Consider the following 12,394-nt stretch of genomic DNA (forward strand, 5'->3'; position numbering starts at 1 on the left):
ATGTTGCAATCAGGGAGGTGATTTGTGTGAAATATTAGATGAAATAAACATAGTCAGAGAGGAAGTATTAAGGGTATAGCATCTTTGAAAGTGGATAAATCCCCATGCTCGGATGAAATGTATCCCAGGCTGTTATGGGAAGCAAAAAAGGAAATAGCAGAGGCTCTTACCATCATTTTCCAGTCCTCTCTGGCTACAGGTGTGGTGCCAGAGGACTGGAGGACTGCTAATGTTGAACCATTGTTTAAAAAGGGAGAAAGGGATAGGCCGAGTAATTACAGCTTAAACTCCATGATGGGAGAATTATTGGAAAAAATTCTGAGGGTCAGGATAAATCTTCAATTAGAAAGACACGGATTAATCAAGGACAATCTGCATAGATTTGTAACAAGGAGGGTCAATGAGGGCAATGCGTTTGATGTAGTATATATGGATTTTGTTATGTATGGAAAAAGAGTCAGACTGAACACTGAGCTCAAAGTAAAGTGTGACCTTAGTCTTTTATTGCAGGTCTCCAGAGTGCCTCTCCAACCTGTGAAGCCTCCTTAAATACCTGTGCTCCCAAGGGATTATGGGATCCCTTGGGACTCCAAGGGATGAGCCCTCTGGTGGCTGTAGAGAGTAAATACAAGTTTACATATATAACAGATTTTAGCAAGGCTTTTGATAAGGTCACACATGGCAGACAGGTCGCAAAAGTAAAAGCCATTGAGATCCAGGTCAAAGTGGCAAGTTGGATCCAAAATTGGCACAGAGGCAGGAAGCAAAGAGTAATGGTTGATGGGTGTTTTTGTGACTGAAACGATTTTTCCAGTGGGGTTCCATAGGGCTCAGTACTAGGTCCCTTGCTTTTTGTGGTATTTAGCAATGATTTAGATTTGAATGGGGGGGGTCATGATTAAAAAGTTTGCAGATCATTGGCCGAGTGGTGGTTGATGAAGAAGAAAGCTGTAGACTGCAGGAAGATATCAATGAACTGGTCGAGTGGGCAGCACAGTGGCAAATGGAAATCAATCTGGAGAAGTGTGAGGTAATGCATTTGGGGAGGGCTAACAAGGCAGGTGAATATACAATAAATGGTAGGACACTGAGAAGTGCAGAGGAACAAAGGGACCTTGGAGTGCATGTCCATATCCCTGAAGGTAGATAAAGTAGTTAAGAAGGCATACGGAATACTTGCCTTTATTAGTCGAGGCATAGAATACGAGAGCAGGGCATTCTGAAAAGGGAGGGTGAACAGCCAGTTGTCGTGGTGCACATTGGTACCAACGATATAGGTTAAAAAAAGGGATTTAAGGAACTAGGAACTGAATTAAAACGTAGGACCTCAAAAGTAGTAATGTCGGGATTGCTACCAGTGCCACGTGCTAGTCAGAGTAGGAATCGCAGGATAGCTCAGATGAATACGTGGCTTGAGCAGTGGTGCAGCAGGGAGGGATTCAAATTCCTGGGGCATTGGAACCGGTTCTGGGGGAGGTGGGACCAGTACAAACCGGACGGTCTGCACCTGGGCAGGACCGGAACCAATGTCCTAGGGGGAGTGTTTGCTAGTGCTGTTGGGGAGGAGTTAAACTAATATGTCAGGGGAATGGGAACCAATGCAGGGAGAGAGAGGGAAACAAAATGGAGACAAAAGCAAAAGACAGAAAGGAGGTGAGTAAAAGTGGAGGGCAGAGAAACCCAAGGCAAAAAACAAAAAGGGCCACTGTACAGCAAAATTCTAAAGGGTCAAAGTGTAATAAAAAGGCAAGCATGAAAGCTCGGTGCCTCAATGCAAGGAGTATTCGGAACCCAGGAGAGAGCTTTGAGCTAGTTAGAGTGGGTGAGAGCTCAGATGAACAGGACCCCAAGAAAGAATGCAAAAGGCAGGAGGCAACAGAGCAGAGTAGCACTGGGGTAAGTGTAAACCGCAAGGTGATAGGAAGGGACAATATGTATGAATATAAAGGGGCTGCAGGAGGGGTCAAAACTAAAAATCATGGTTTAAAAACGAGTAGTAAAACACTCTACCTAAACGCACGCAGCATTCGAAATAAAGTAAATGAGTTGACGGCACAAATCATTACAAATGGGTATGATTTGGTGGCCATTACAGAAATGTGGTTGCAGGGTGGCCAAGTCTGGGAATTAAACATACAGGTGTACCTGACAATTCGGAAAGATAGACAAGAAGGGAAAGGAGGTGGGGTAGCTCTGTTAATAAAGGATGATATCAGGGCAGTTGTGAGAGACGATATTGGCTCTAATGAACAAAATGTTGAATCATTGTTGGTGGAGCTTAGAGATAGTAAGGGGAAAAAGTCACTGGTGGGCGTAGTTTATAGGCCCCCCAAATAATAACTTCACGGTGGGGTGGGCAATAATCAAGGAAATAATGGAGGCATGTGAAAAAGGAACGGCAGTAATCATGGGGGATTTTAACCTACATATCGATTGGTCAAATCAAATCGCACGGGGTTTGACTAAAAAACTGACTAAAAAAGCAATAAAGAAAGGGAAGATAGATTACGAAGGAAAACTTGCGCAAAACATAAAAACAGATAGTAAAAGCTTTTACCGATATATAAAACGGAAGAGAGTGACTAAAGTAAATGTTGGTCCCTTAGAAGATGAGAAGGGGGATTTAATAATGGGAAATGTGGAAATGGCTGAGACCTTAAACAATTATTTTGCTTCGGTCTTCACAGTGGAAGACACAAAAACCATGCCAAAAATTGCTGGTCACAGGAATGTGGGAAGGGAGGACCTTGAGATGATCACTATCACTAGGGAGGTAGTGCTGGACAGACTAATGGGACTGAAGGTAGACAAGTCCCCTGGTCCTGATGAAATGAATCCCAGGGTATTAAAAGAGATGGCGGAAGTTATAGCAGATGCATTTGTTATAATCTACCAAAATTCTCTGGACTCTGGGGAGGTACCAGCGGATTGGAGCAGCTAATATAATGCCTCTGTTTAAAAAAGGGGGCAGGCAAAAGGCAGGTAACTATAGGCCGGTTAGTTTAACATCTGTAGTGGGGAAAATGCTTGAACCTATCATTAAGGAAGAAATAGCGGGACATCTGGATAGGAATAGTGCAATCAAGCAGACGCAGCATGGATTCATGAAAGGGAAATCATGTTTAACTAACTTACTGGAATTCTTTGAGGATATAACGAGCATGGTGGATAGAGGTGTACCGATGGATGTGGTGAATTTAGATTTCCAAAAGGCATTCGATAAGGTGCCACACAAAAGGTTACTGCAGAAGATAAAGGTACGCGGAGTCAGAGTAAATTTATTAGCATGGATAGAGAATTGGCTGGTGAACAGAAAGCAGAGAGTCGGGATAAATGGGTCCTTTTCCGGTTGGAAATCAGTGGTTAGTGGTGTGCCACAGGGATCAGTACTGGGACCACAACTGTTTACAATATACATAGATGACCTAGAAGAGGGGACAGAGTGTAGTGCAACAAAATTTGCAGATGACACTAAGATTAGTGGGAAAGCGGGTTGTGTAGAGGACTCAGAGAGGCTGCAAGGAGATTTGGATAGGTTAAGTGAATGGGATAAGGTTTGGCAGATGGAATACAATGTCGGAAAGTGTGAGGTCATCCACCTTGGGAAAAAAAACAGTAAATGGGAATATTATTTGAATGGGGAGAAATTACAACATGCTGTGGTGCAGAGGGACCTGGGGGCCCTTGTGCATGAATCCCAAAAGGTTAGTTTGCAAGTGCAGCAGGTGATCAGGAAGGCAAATGGAATGTTGGCCTTCATTGCGAAAGGGATGGAGTACAAAAGCAGGGAGGTGTTGCTGCAACTGTATAAGGTATTGGTAAGGCCGCACCTGGAGTACTGCGTGCAGTTTTGGTCACCTTACTTAAGGAAGGATATACTAGCTTTGGAAGGGGTACAGAGACGATTCACTAGGCTGATTCGAGAAATGAGGGGGTTACCTTATGATGATAGATTGAGTAGACTGGGTCTTTACTCGTTGGAGTTCAGACGGATGAGCGGTGATCTTATAGAAACATTTAAAATCATGAAAGGGATAGACAAGATAGAGGCAGAGAGGTTGTTTCCATTGGTGGGGGAGACGAGAACTAGGGGGCACAGCCTCAAAATACGGAGGAGCCAATTTAAAACCGAGTTGAGAAAGAATTTCTTCTCCCAGAGGGTTGTGAATCTGTGGAATTCTCTGCCCAAGGAAGCAGTTGAGGCTGGCTCATTGAATGTTTTCAAGTCAAAGATAGATAGATTTTTAAGCAATAAGGGAATTAAGGGTTACGGGGAGAGGGCGGGTAAGTGGAGCTGAGTCCACGACCAGATCAGCCATGATCTTATTGAATGGCGCAGCAGGCTCGAGGGGCTAGATGGCCTACTCCTGTTCCTAATTCTTATGTTCTTATGTTCTTATGGGGTAGCCTTGAGGAGGAATTCATAGAATGCATACAGGATTGTTTCTTAGAACAGTATGTTACACAACCTACAAGGGAGCAAGCTATCTTAGATCTGGTCCTGTGTAATGAGACAGGAATAATAAACGATCTCCTAGTAAAAGATTCTCTTGGAATGAATGATCACAGTATGGTTGAATTTGTAATACAGATTGAGGGTGAGGAAGTAGTGTCTCAAACGAGCGTACTATGCTTAAACAAAGGGGACTACAGTGGGATGAGGGCAGAGTTGGTTAAAGTAGACTGGAAACACAGACTAAACGGTGGCACAATTGAGGACTTTTAAGGAGCTCTTTCATAGTGCTCAACAAAAATATATTCCAGTGAAAAAGAAGGGCGGTAAGAGAAGGGATAACCAGCTGTGGATAACCAAGGAAATAAAGGAGAGTATCAAATTAAAAACCAATGCGTATAAGGTGGCCAAGGTTAGTGGGAAACTAGAAGATTGGGAAAATTTTAAACAACAGCAAAGAATGACTAAGAAAGCAATAAAGAAAGGAAAGATAGATTATGAAAGTAAACTTGCGCAAAACATAAAAACAGATAGTAAAAGCTTTTACCGATATATAAAACGGAAAAGAGTGACTAAAGTAAATGTTGGTCCCTTAGAAGATGAGAAGGGGGATTTAATAATGGGAAATGTGGAAATGGCTGAGACCTTAAACAATTATTTTGCTTCGGTCTTCACAGTGGAAGACACAAAAACCATGCCAAAAATTGCTGGTCACGGGAATGTGGGAAGGGAGGACCTTGAGACAATCACCATCACTAGGGGGGTAGTGCTGGACAGGCTAATGGGACTCAAGGTAGACAAGTCCCCTGGTCCTGATGAAATGCATCCCAGGGTATTAAAAGAGGAGATGGCGGAAGTTATAGCAGATGCATTCGTTATAATCTACCAAAATTCTCTGGACTCGGGGGAGGTACCAGCGGATTGGAAAGCAGCTAATGTAACGCCTCTGTTTAAAAAAGGGGGCAGACAAAAGGCAGGCAACTATAGGCCGGTTAGTTTAACATCTGTAGTGGGGAAAATTCTTGAAGCTATCATTAAGGAAGAAATAGCGGGTCATCTAGATAGGAATAGTGCAATCAAGCAGACGCAGCATGGATTCATGAAGGGGCAATCATGTTTAACTAATTTACTGGAATTCTTTGAGGATATAACGAGCATGGTGGATAGAGGTGTACCGATGGATGTGGTGTATTTAGATTTCCAAAAGGCATTCGATAAGGTGCCACACAAAAGGTTACTGCAGAAGATAAAGGTACGTGGAGTCAGAGGAAATGTATTAGCATGGATAGAGAATTGGCTGGCTAACAGAAAGCAGAGAGTCGGGATAAATGGGTCCTTTTCGGGTTGGAAATCGGTGGTTAGTGGTGTGCCACAGGGATCGGTGCTGGGACCACAACTGTTTACAATATACACAGATGACCTAGAAGAGGAGACAGAGTGTAGTGTAACAAAATTTGCAGATGACACAAAGATTAGTGGGAAAGCGGGTTGTGTAGAGGACACAGAGAGGCTGCAAAGAGATTTAGATAGGTTAAGCGAATGGGCTAAGATTTGGCAGATGAAATACAATGTCGGAAAATGTGAGGTCATCCACCTTGGGAAAAAAAACAGTAAAAGAGAATATTATTTGAACGGAGAGAAATGACAACATGCTGCGGTGCAGAGAGACCTGGGAGTCCTTGTGCATGAATCCCAAAAAGTTAGTTTGCAGGTGCAGCAGGTAATCAGGAAGGCGAATGGAATTCATTGCGAGAGGGATGGAGTACAATAGCAGGGAGGTCCTTCTGCAACTGTACAGGGTATTGGTGAGGCCACATCTGGAGTACTGCGTGCAGTTTTGGTCACCTTACTTAAGGAAGGATATACTAGCTTTGGAGGGGGTACAGAGACGATTCACTAGGCTGATTCCGGAGATGAGGGGGTTACCTTATGATGGTAGATTGAGTAGACTGGGTCTTTACTTGTTGGAGTTCAGAAGAATGAGGAGTGATCTTATCGAAACATTTAAAATAATGAAAGGGATAGAGGCAGAGAGGTTGTTTCCGCTGGTCGAGGAGACTAGAACTAGGGGGCACAGCCTCAAAATACGGGGGAGCCAATTTAAAACCGAGTTGAGAAGGAATTTCTTTTCCCAGAGGGTGGTGAATCTGTGGAATTCTCTGCCCAAGGAAGCAGTTGAGACTAGCTCATTGAATGTATTCAAATCACAGATAGATAGATTTTTAATCGATAAGGAAATTAAGGGTTACGGGGAGCGGGCGGGTAAGTGGAACTGAGTCCACGGCCAGATCGGCCATGATCTTGTTGAATGGCGGAGCAGGCTCGAAGGGCTAGATGGGCTAGACGGCCTACTCCTGTTCCTAATTCTTATGTTCTTATGTTCTATGTTTGAACAGTATAAAACACTAGTTAGGACACAGCTGGAGTACTGCGTGCAGTTCTGTCACCGCATTACAGGAAAGATGTGATTGCACTAGAGAGGGTACAGAGGAGATTTACGAGGATGTTGCCAGGACTGGAGAATTTTAGCTATGAGGAAAGATTGGATAGGCTGGGGTTGTTTTCTTTGGAACAGATGAGGCGGAGGGAAGACCTTATTGGGGTGTATAAAATTATGAGGGACCAAGATAGAGTGGATTGGAAGGACCTATTTCCCTTATCAGAAGGATTAGACGGGAGTTGAGGAGAACTTTTGTCACCCAGAGGGTGGTGCGGGTCTGGAACTCACTGCCTGAAAGGGTGGCAGAGGCAGAAACCCTCACCATATTTAAAAAGTACTTGGATGTGCACCTGAAGTGCTGTGACCTGCAGGGCAATGGACTGTGAGCTGGAAAGTGTGATTAGGCTGGACTGCTCGTTCCTCCTTCTGTGCCGTAAATGTCTATGATTCTACGATTAGTACAGTACCCTCAGCAGCAACACACTGTACCTGCTCCTGGTGCCCAGTGCTCTTCCCTCGCTCAAGCACTTTGGCAAAGAAAATGTAGAAGCTGTCCTCGATGGGCAGGAAGAGGAAGCGGGCCACCAGCGACCCCAGGTTATTCACAATGTCATAGACACCTGTACCAAAAAGCAGCGGATTAGCAGCCAGCCCACCAAACTGGAAACGCGTTGTCTGCAGCGTGACAGGAACAGGAACAATTTGGGTAGACCAATGCTGGTTAGGTGTTTTTTGACACGTTTCTCTCTCCCCACCACCACTGTTTCATGAGAACTATAACCATTACAGCTGTGTGCAGTCAGCGATGAGGCTGCTGCTGCTGTTATACACCAGGGAGCAGTCTGAAAATCACCGCACACAACCTGGTCAATTAGCCAGTCTCAACAGTTGAGATTTGCAGTTCCTCGCAGAGTGAGCCTTTCCCCATTCCGACCCAGAGTGACTTAGTGACCAGTGCATTGTGTACTGCACTGGCGTGCCAGCTGAGAATGTAGGCTCCGCTCCTGACAACCCCCGGCTCTCAACGTTGAGTCAGAGATGAGAGTGCTACCGGTGAGCCAAACAGACACATTACCTGACTGTTCCCTCTCCACATTGGGCACAGCCTCAGTAAACCGGTGCAGCATCATCACACAGTTCAGCTTTAGAACAAAAGATGCAAAATTCAACGGGACAAACTGAACATGCCAAGAAAATAAAGAACTCACCTTGATCTCCAAAATTTAACACGTTTAGAAAAGTCATGACGTAACGTTCACCTGCAATAAAAACAGAACATTATTTAGGATAAGGGGAGCTTAAAATCCAGCCACAGGCACCAGGATTATTCTGGGTCTTTTAGTGAATCTATTCCGATTCAGCTCATACACACTCTCTGTCAGAGTGAGGGGCTTTGGGCATTTACAAACAAGCCTGATATTACAGAGCCAGCAAGCAGCGTTCAGGGGACCCAAGGATACCGCCACATCTCCGCATTGTTAGCAATGATGCAAATATGGAGACACAAGTACAAAACATATCTGCAGTGTTATTACAGGAGATGGATGCTTTAAAGCCATATGACACCTGCCCCCAATCTATTCGTACCTTCTGTCAGGATCTGTTTGAGGAAGGATTGCTTATAGAAGCTCCATGTCAGTGCGGCCAGTCTCGGATTGATAAGAGGCTGAAAAATAGTCAGTCAGGAGGAATACATTTATATAAAAACACAAAACATTAAAACTGCTTCCAACTAAGTTAGGGCTGCAGCCCGGACATGACAGCGAGACTGCGATCAGTGTGGCTACAAACCACATTCTCCAGCCAAGGGTGAATTGTCCATCACTGAGCGACACTGACACACAGCTCAGCCGGTCCTCTCACCACTTCCCAATTCTGGGTGCTACAATAAATTAAATACCGTCAGAAACCAGCAGATCATTTGGACACTGACTCGTGTTCCTTGCTGTGACACCGCTGTGATATTTGTTAAACCAGTGCCTCTCATCACTCCATAACCATTCATTCATCAAAGGCGTATCACAGAGATTTCTTTCAGAAAATAAAATTTTGTGTTGCAGTAGCAGAGTAATGTGAGACGTGACATTTGGTGAGTGCGAGGGGCAGGGGGGGGGCGAGGGGCGGGAGGGGGGGGGAGGGGCGGGGCGAAGGGTGGGAGGGGGAGGGGCGGGAGGGGGGCGACAGCGGTGGGCGAGGGGCGGGGGGGCGAGGGTCGGGAGGGAGGGGGGGGGCGAGAGGGCGAGGGGGAGAGGGGGGGTCGAGAGGGGGGGAGGGGGGGACGAGAGGGGGGGGAGGGAGTCGAGAGGGGGGAGGGGGAGTCGAGAGGGGGAGGGGGAGTCGGGAGGGGGGAGGGGGAGTCGGGAGGGGGAGTCGGGAGGGGGAGTCGGGAGGGGGAGTCGGGAGAGTCGGGAGGGGGGAGGGGGAGTCGGGAGGGGGGAGGGGGAGTCGGGAGGGGGGAGGGGGAGTCGGGAGGGGGGAGGGGGAGTCGGGAGGGGGGAGGGGGAGTCGGGAGGGGGGAGGGGGAGTCGGGAGGGGGGAGGGGGAGTCGGGAGGGGGGAGGGGGAGTCGGGAGGGGGGAGGGGGAGTCGGGAGGGGGGGAGGGGGAGTCGAGAGGGGGGAGGGGGAGTCGAGAGGGGGGAGGGGGAGTCGGGAGGGGGGAGGGGGAGTCGGGAGGGGGGAGGGGGAGTCGGGAGGGGGGAGGGGGAGTCGGGAGGGGGGAGGGGGAGTCGAGAGGGGGGGAGGGGGAGTCGAGAGGGGGGAGGGGGAGTCGAGAGGGGGGAGGGGGAGTCGGGAGGGGGGAGGGGGAGTCGGGAGGGGGGAGGGGGAGTCGGGAGGGTCGAGAGGGGGGAGGGGGAGTCGGGAGGGGGGAGGGGGAGTCGAGAGGGGGGGAGGGGGAGTCGGGAGGGGGGGAGGGGGAGTCGAGAGGGGGGAGGGGGAGTCGGGAGGGGGGAGGGGGAGTCGGGAGGGGGGAGGGGGAGTCCGGAGGGGGGAGGGGGAGTCGGGAGGGGGGAGGGGGAGTCGGGAGGGGGGAGGGGGAGTCGGGAGGGGGGAGGGGGAGTCGGGAGGGGGGAGGGGGAGTCGGGAGGGGGGAGGGGGAGTCGGGAGGGGGGAGGGGGAGTCGGGAGGGGGGAGGGGGAGTCGGGAGGGGGGAGGGGGAGTCGGGAGGGGGGAGGGGGAGTCGGGAGGGGGGAGGGGGAGTCGGGAGGGGGGAGGGGGAGTCGGGAGGGGGGAGGGGGAGTCGGGAGGGGGGAGGGGGAGTCGGGAGGGGGGAGGGGGAGTCGGGAGGGGGGAGGGGGAGTCGGGAGGGGGGAGGGGGAGTCGGGAGGGGGGAGGGGGGAGTCGGGAGGGGGGAGGGGGAGTCGGGAGGGGGGAGGGGGAGTCGGGAGGGGGGAGGGGGAGTCGGGAGGGGGGAGGGGGAGTCGGGAGGGGGGAGGGGGAGTCGGGAGGGGGGAGGGGGAGTCGGGAGGGGGGAGGGGGAGCCGGGAGGGGGGAGGGGGAGCCGCGAGGGGGGAGGGGGAGCCGCGAGGGGGGAGGGGGAGCCGAGAGGGGGGAGGGGGGAGCCGAGAGGGGGGAGGGGGAGCCGAGAGGGGGGAGGGGGAGCCGAGAGGGGGGAGGGGGAGCCGAGAGGGGGGGAGGGGGAGCCGAGAGGGGGGAGGGGGAGCCGAGAGGGGGGAGGGGGAGCCGAGAGGGGGGAGGGGGAGCCGAGAGGGGGGAGGGGGAGCCGAGAGGGGGGAGGGGGGGTCGAGAGGGGGGAGGGGGGGTCGAGAGGGGGGGAGGGGGGGTCGAGAGGGGGGGAGGGGGGGTCGAGAGGGGGGAGGGGGGGTCGAGAGGGGGGGAGGGGGGGCCGAGAGGGGGGGAGGGGGGCCGAGAGGGGGGGAGGGGGGGTCGAGAGGGGGGGAGGGGGGGTCGAGAGGGGGGAGGGGGGGTCGAGAGAGGGGGAGGGGGGGGTCGAGAGGTCGAGAGGGGGAGAGGGGGGGAGGGGGGGTCGAGAGGGGGGAGGGGGGGTCGAGAGGGGGGGATCGAGAGGGGGGGAGGGGGGGTCGAGAGGGGGGGAGGGGGGGTCGAGAGGGGGGGAGGGGGGGTCGAGAGGGGGGGAGGGGGGGGGGGTCGAGAGGGGGGGAGGGGGGGTCGAGAGGGGGGGAGGGGGGGTCGAGAGGGGGGAGGGGGGGTCGAGAGGGGGGAGGGGGGGTCGAGAGGGGGGAGGGGGGGTCGAGAGGGGGGGAGGGGGGGTCGAGAGGGGGGGAGGGGGGGTCGAGAGGGGGGGAGGGGGGGTCGAGAGGGGGGGAGGGGGGGTCGAGAGGGGGGGAGGGGGGTCGAGAGGGGGGGAGGGGGGTCGAGAGGGGGGGTGGGGGGTCGAGAGGGGGGGTGGGGGGTCGAGAGGGGGGGAGGGGGGTCGAGAGGGGGGGAGGGGGGTCGAGAGGGGGGGAGGGGGGTCGAGAGGGGGGAGGGGGCGTCGAGAGGGGGGGAGGGGGCGTCGAGAGGGGGGAGGGGGCGTCGAGAGGGGGGAGGGGAGGTCGAGAGGGGGGGAGGGGGGGTCGAGAGGGGGGGAGGGGGGGGTCGAGAGGGGGGGAGGGGGGGTCGAGAGGGGGGGAGGGGGGTCGAGAGGGGGGAGGGGGGGTCGAGAGGGGGGGAGGGGGGTCGAGAGGGGGGAGGGGGGGTCGAGAGGGGGGAGGGGGGGTCGAGAGGGGGGGAGGGGGGGTCGAGAGGGGGGGAGGGGGGGTCGAGAGGGGGGAGGGGGGGAGGGGGGGTCGAGAGGGGGGGAGGGGGGGTCGAGAGGGGGGGAGGGGGGTCGAGAGGGGGGGAGGGGGGTCGAGAGGGGGGGGAGGGGGGGTCGAGAGGGGGGGAGGGGGGTCGAGAGGGGGGGAGGGGGGGTCGAGAGGGGGGGGAGGGGGGTCGAGAGGGGGGGGAGGGGAGGGGGTCGAGAGGGGGGGAGGGGGGTCGAGAGGGGGGGAGGGGGGTCGAGAGGGGGGGAGGGGGGGTCGAGAGGGGGGGAGGGGGGTCGAGAGGGGGGGAGGGGGGGTCGAGAGGGGGGAGGGGGGGTCGAGAGGGGGGGAGGGGGGGTCGAGAGGGGGGGAGGGGGCGTCGAGAGGGGGGAGGGGGCGTCGAGAGGGGGGGAGGGGGGGTCGAGAGGGGGGGAGGGGGGGTCGAGAGGGGGGAGGGGGGGTCGAGAGGGGGGAGGGGGGGTCGAGAGGGGGGAGGGGGGGTCGAGAGGGGGGAGGGGGGTCGAGAGGGGGGAGGGGGGTCGAGAGGGGGGGAGGGGGGGTCGAGAGGGGGGAGGGGGGGTCGAGAGGGGGAGGGGGAGGGGGGGTCGAGAGGGGGGGAGGGGGGTCGAGAGGGGGGAGGGGGGGTCGAGAGGGGGGAGGGGGGGTCGAGAGGGGGGAGGGGGGGTCGAGACGGGGGGAGGGGGGGTCGAGAGGGGGGAGGGGGGGTCGAGAGGGGGGTCGAGAGGGGGTCGAGAGGGGGAGGGGGGTCGAGAGGGGGGGAGGGGGGTCGAGGGGTCG

The 12,394-nt window shown here is 54.1% G+C and overlaps 1 protein-coding gene across 1 annotated transcript in view; it reads right to left on the reverse strand.

Annotated features, from left to right (window-relative positions):
* rft1 (RFT1 homolog) overlaps nt 1-12,394 on the reverse strand; it is a 42,335-nt gene that overhangs the window by 24,798 nt on the left and 5,143 nt on the right. The window contains exons 2-5 of the mRNA XM_070873506.1: nt 8,757-8,775; nt 8,481-8,559; nt 8,102-8,152; nt 7,383-7,513 (exon numbers count right to left, since the gene is read on the reverse strand). Coding sequence (XP_070729607.1) covers nt 7,383-7,513; nt 8,102-8,152; nt 8,481-8,559; nt 8,757-8,775 — 280 coding nt within the window. The remainder of the gene's footprint in view (nt 1-7,382; nt 7,514-8,101; nt 8,153-8,480; nt 8,560-8,756; nt 8,776-12,394) is intronic.

This window comes from Pristiophorus japonicus, unplaced genomic scaffold (assembly GCF_044704955.1).
Source record: "Pristiophorus japonicus isolate sPriJap1 unplaced genomic scaffold, sPriJap1.hap1 HAP1_SCAFFOLD_496, whole genome shotgun sequence".
NCBI classification, from domain to species: domain Eukaryota; kingdom Metazoa; phylum Chordata; class Chondrichthyes; family Pristiophoridae; genus Pristiophorus; species Pristiophorus japonicus.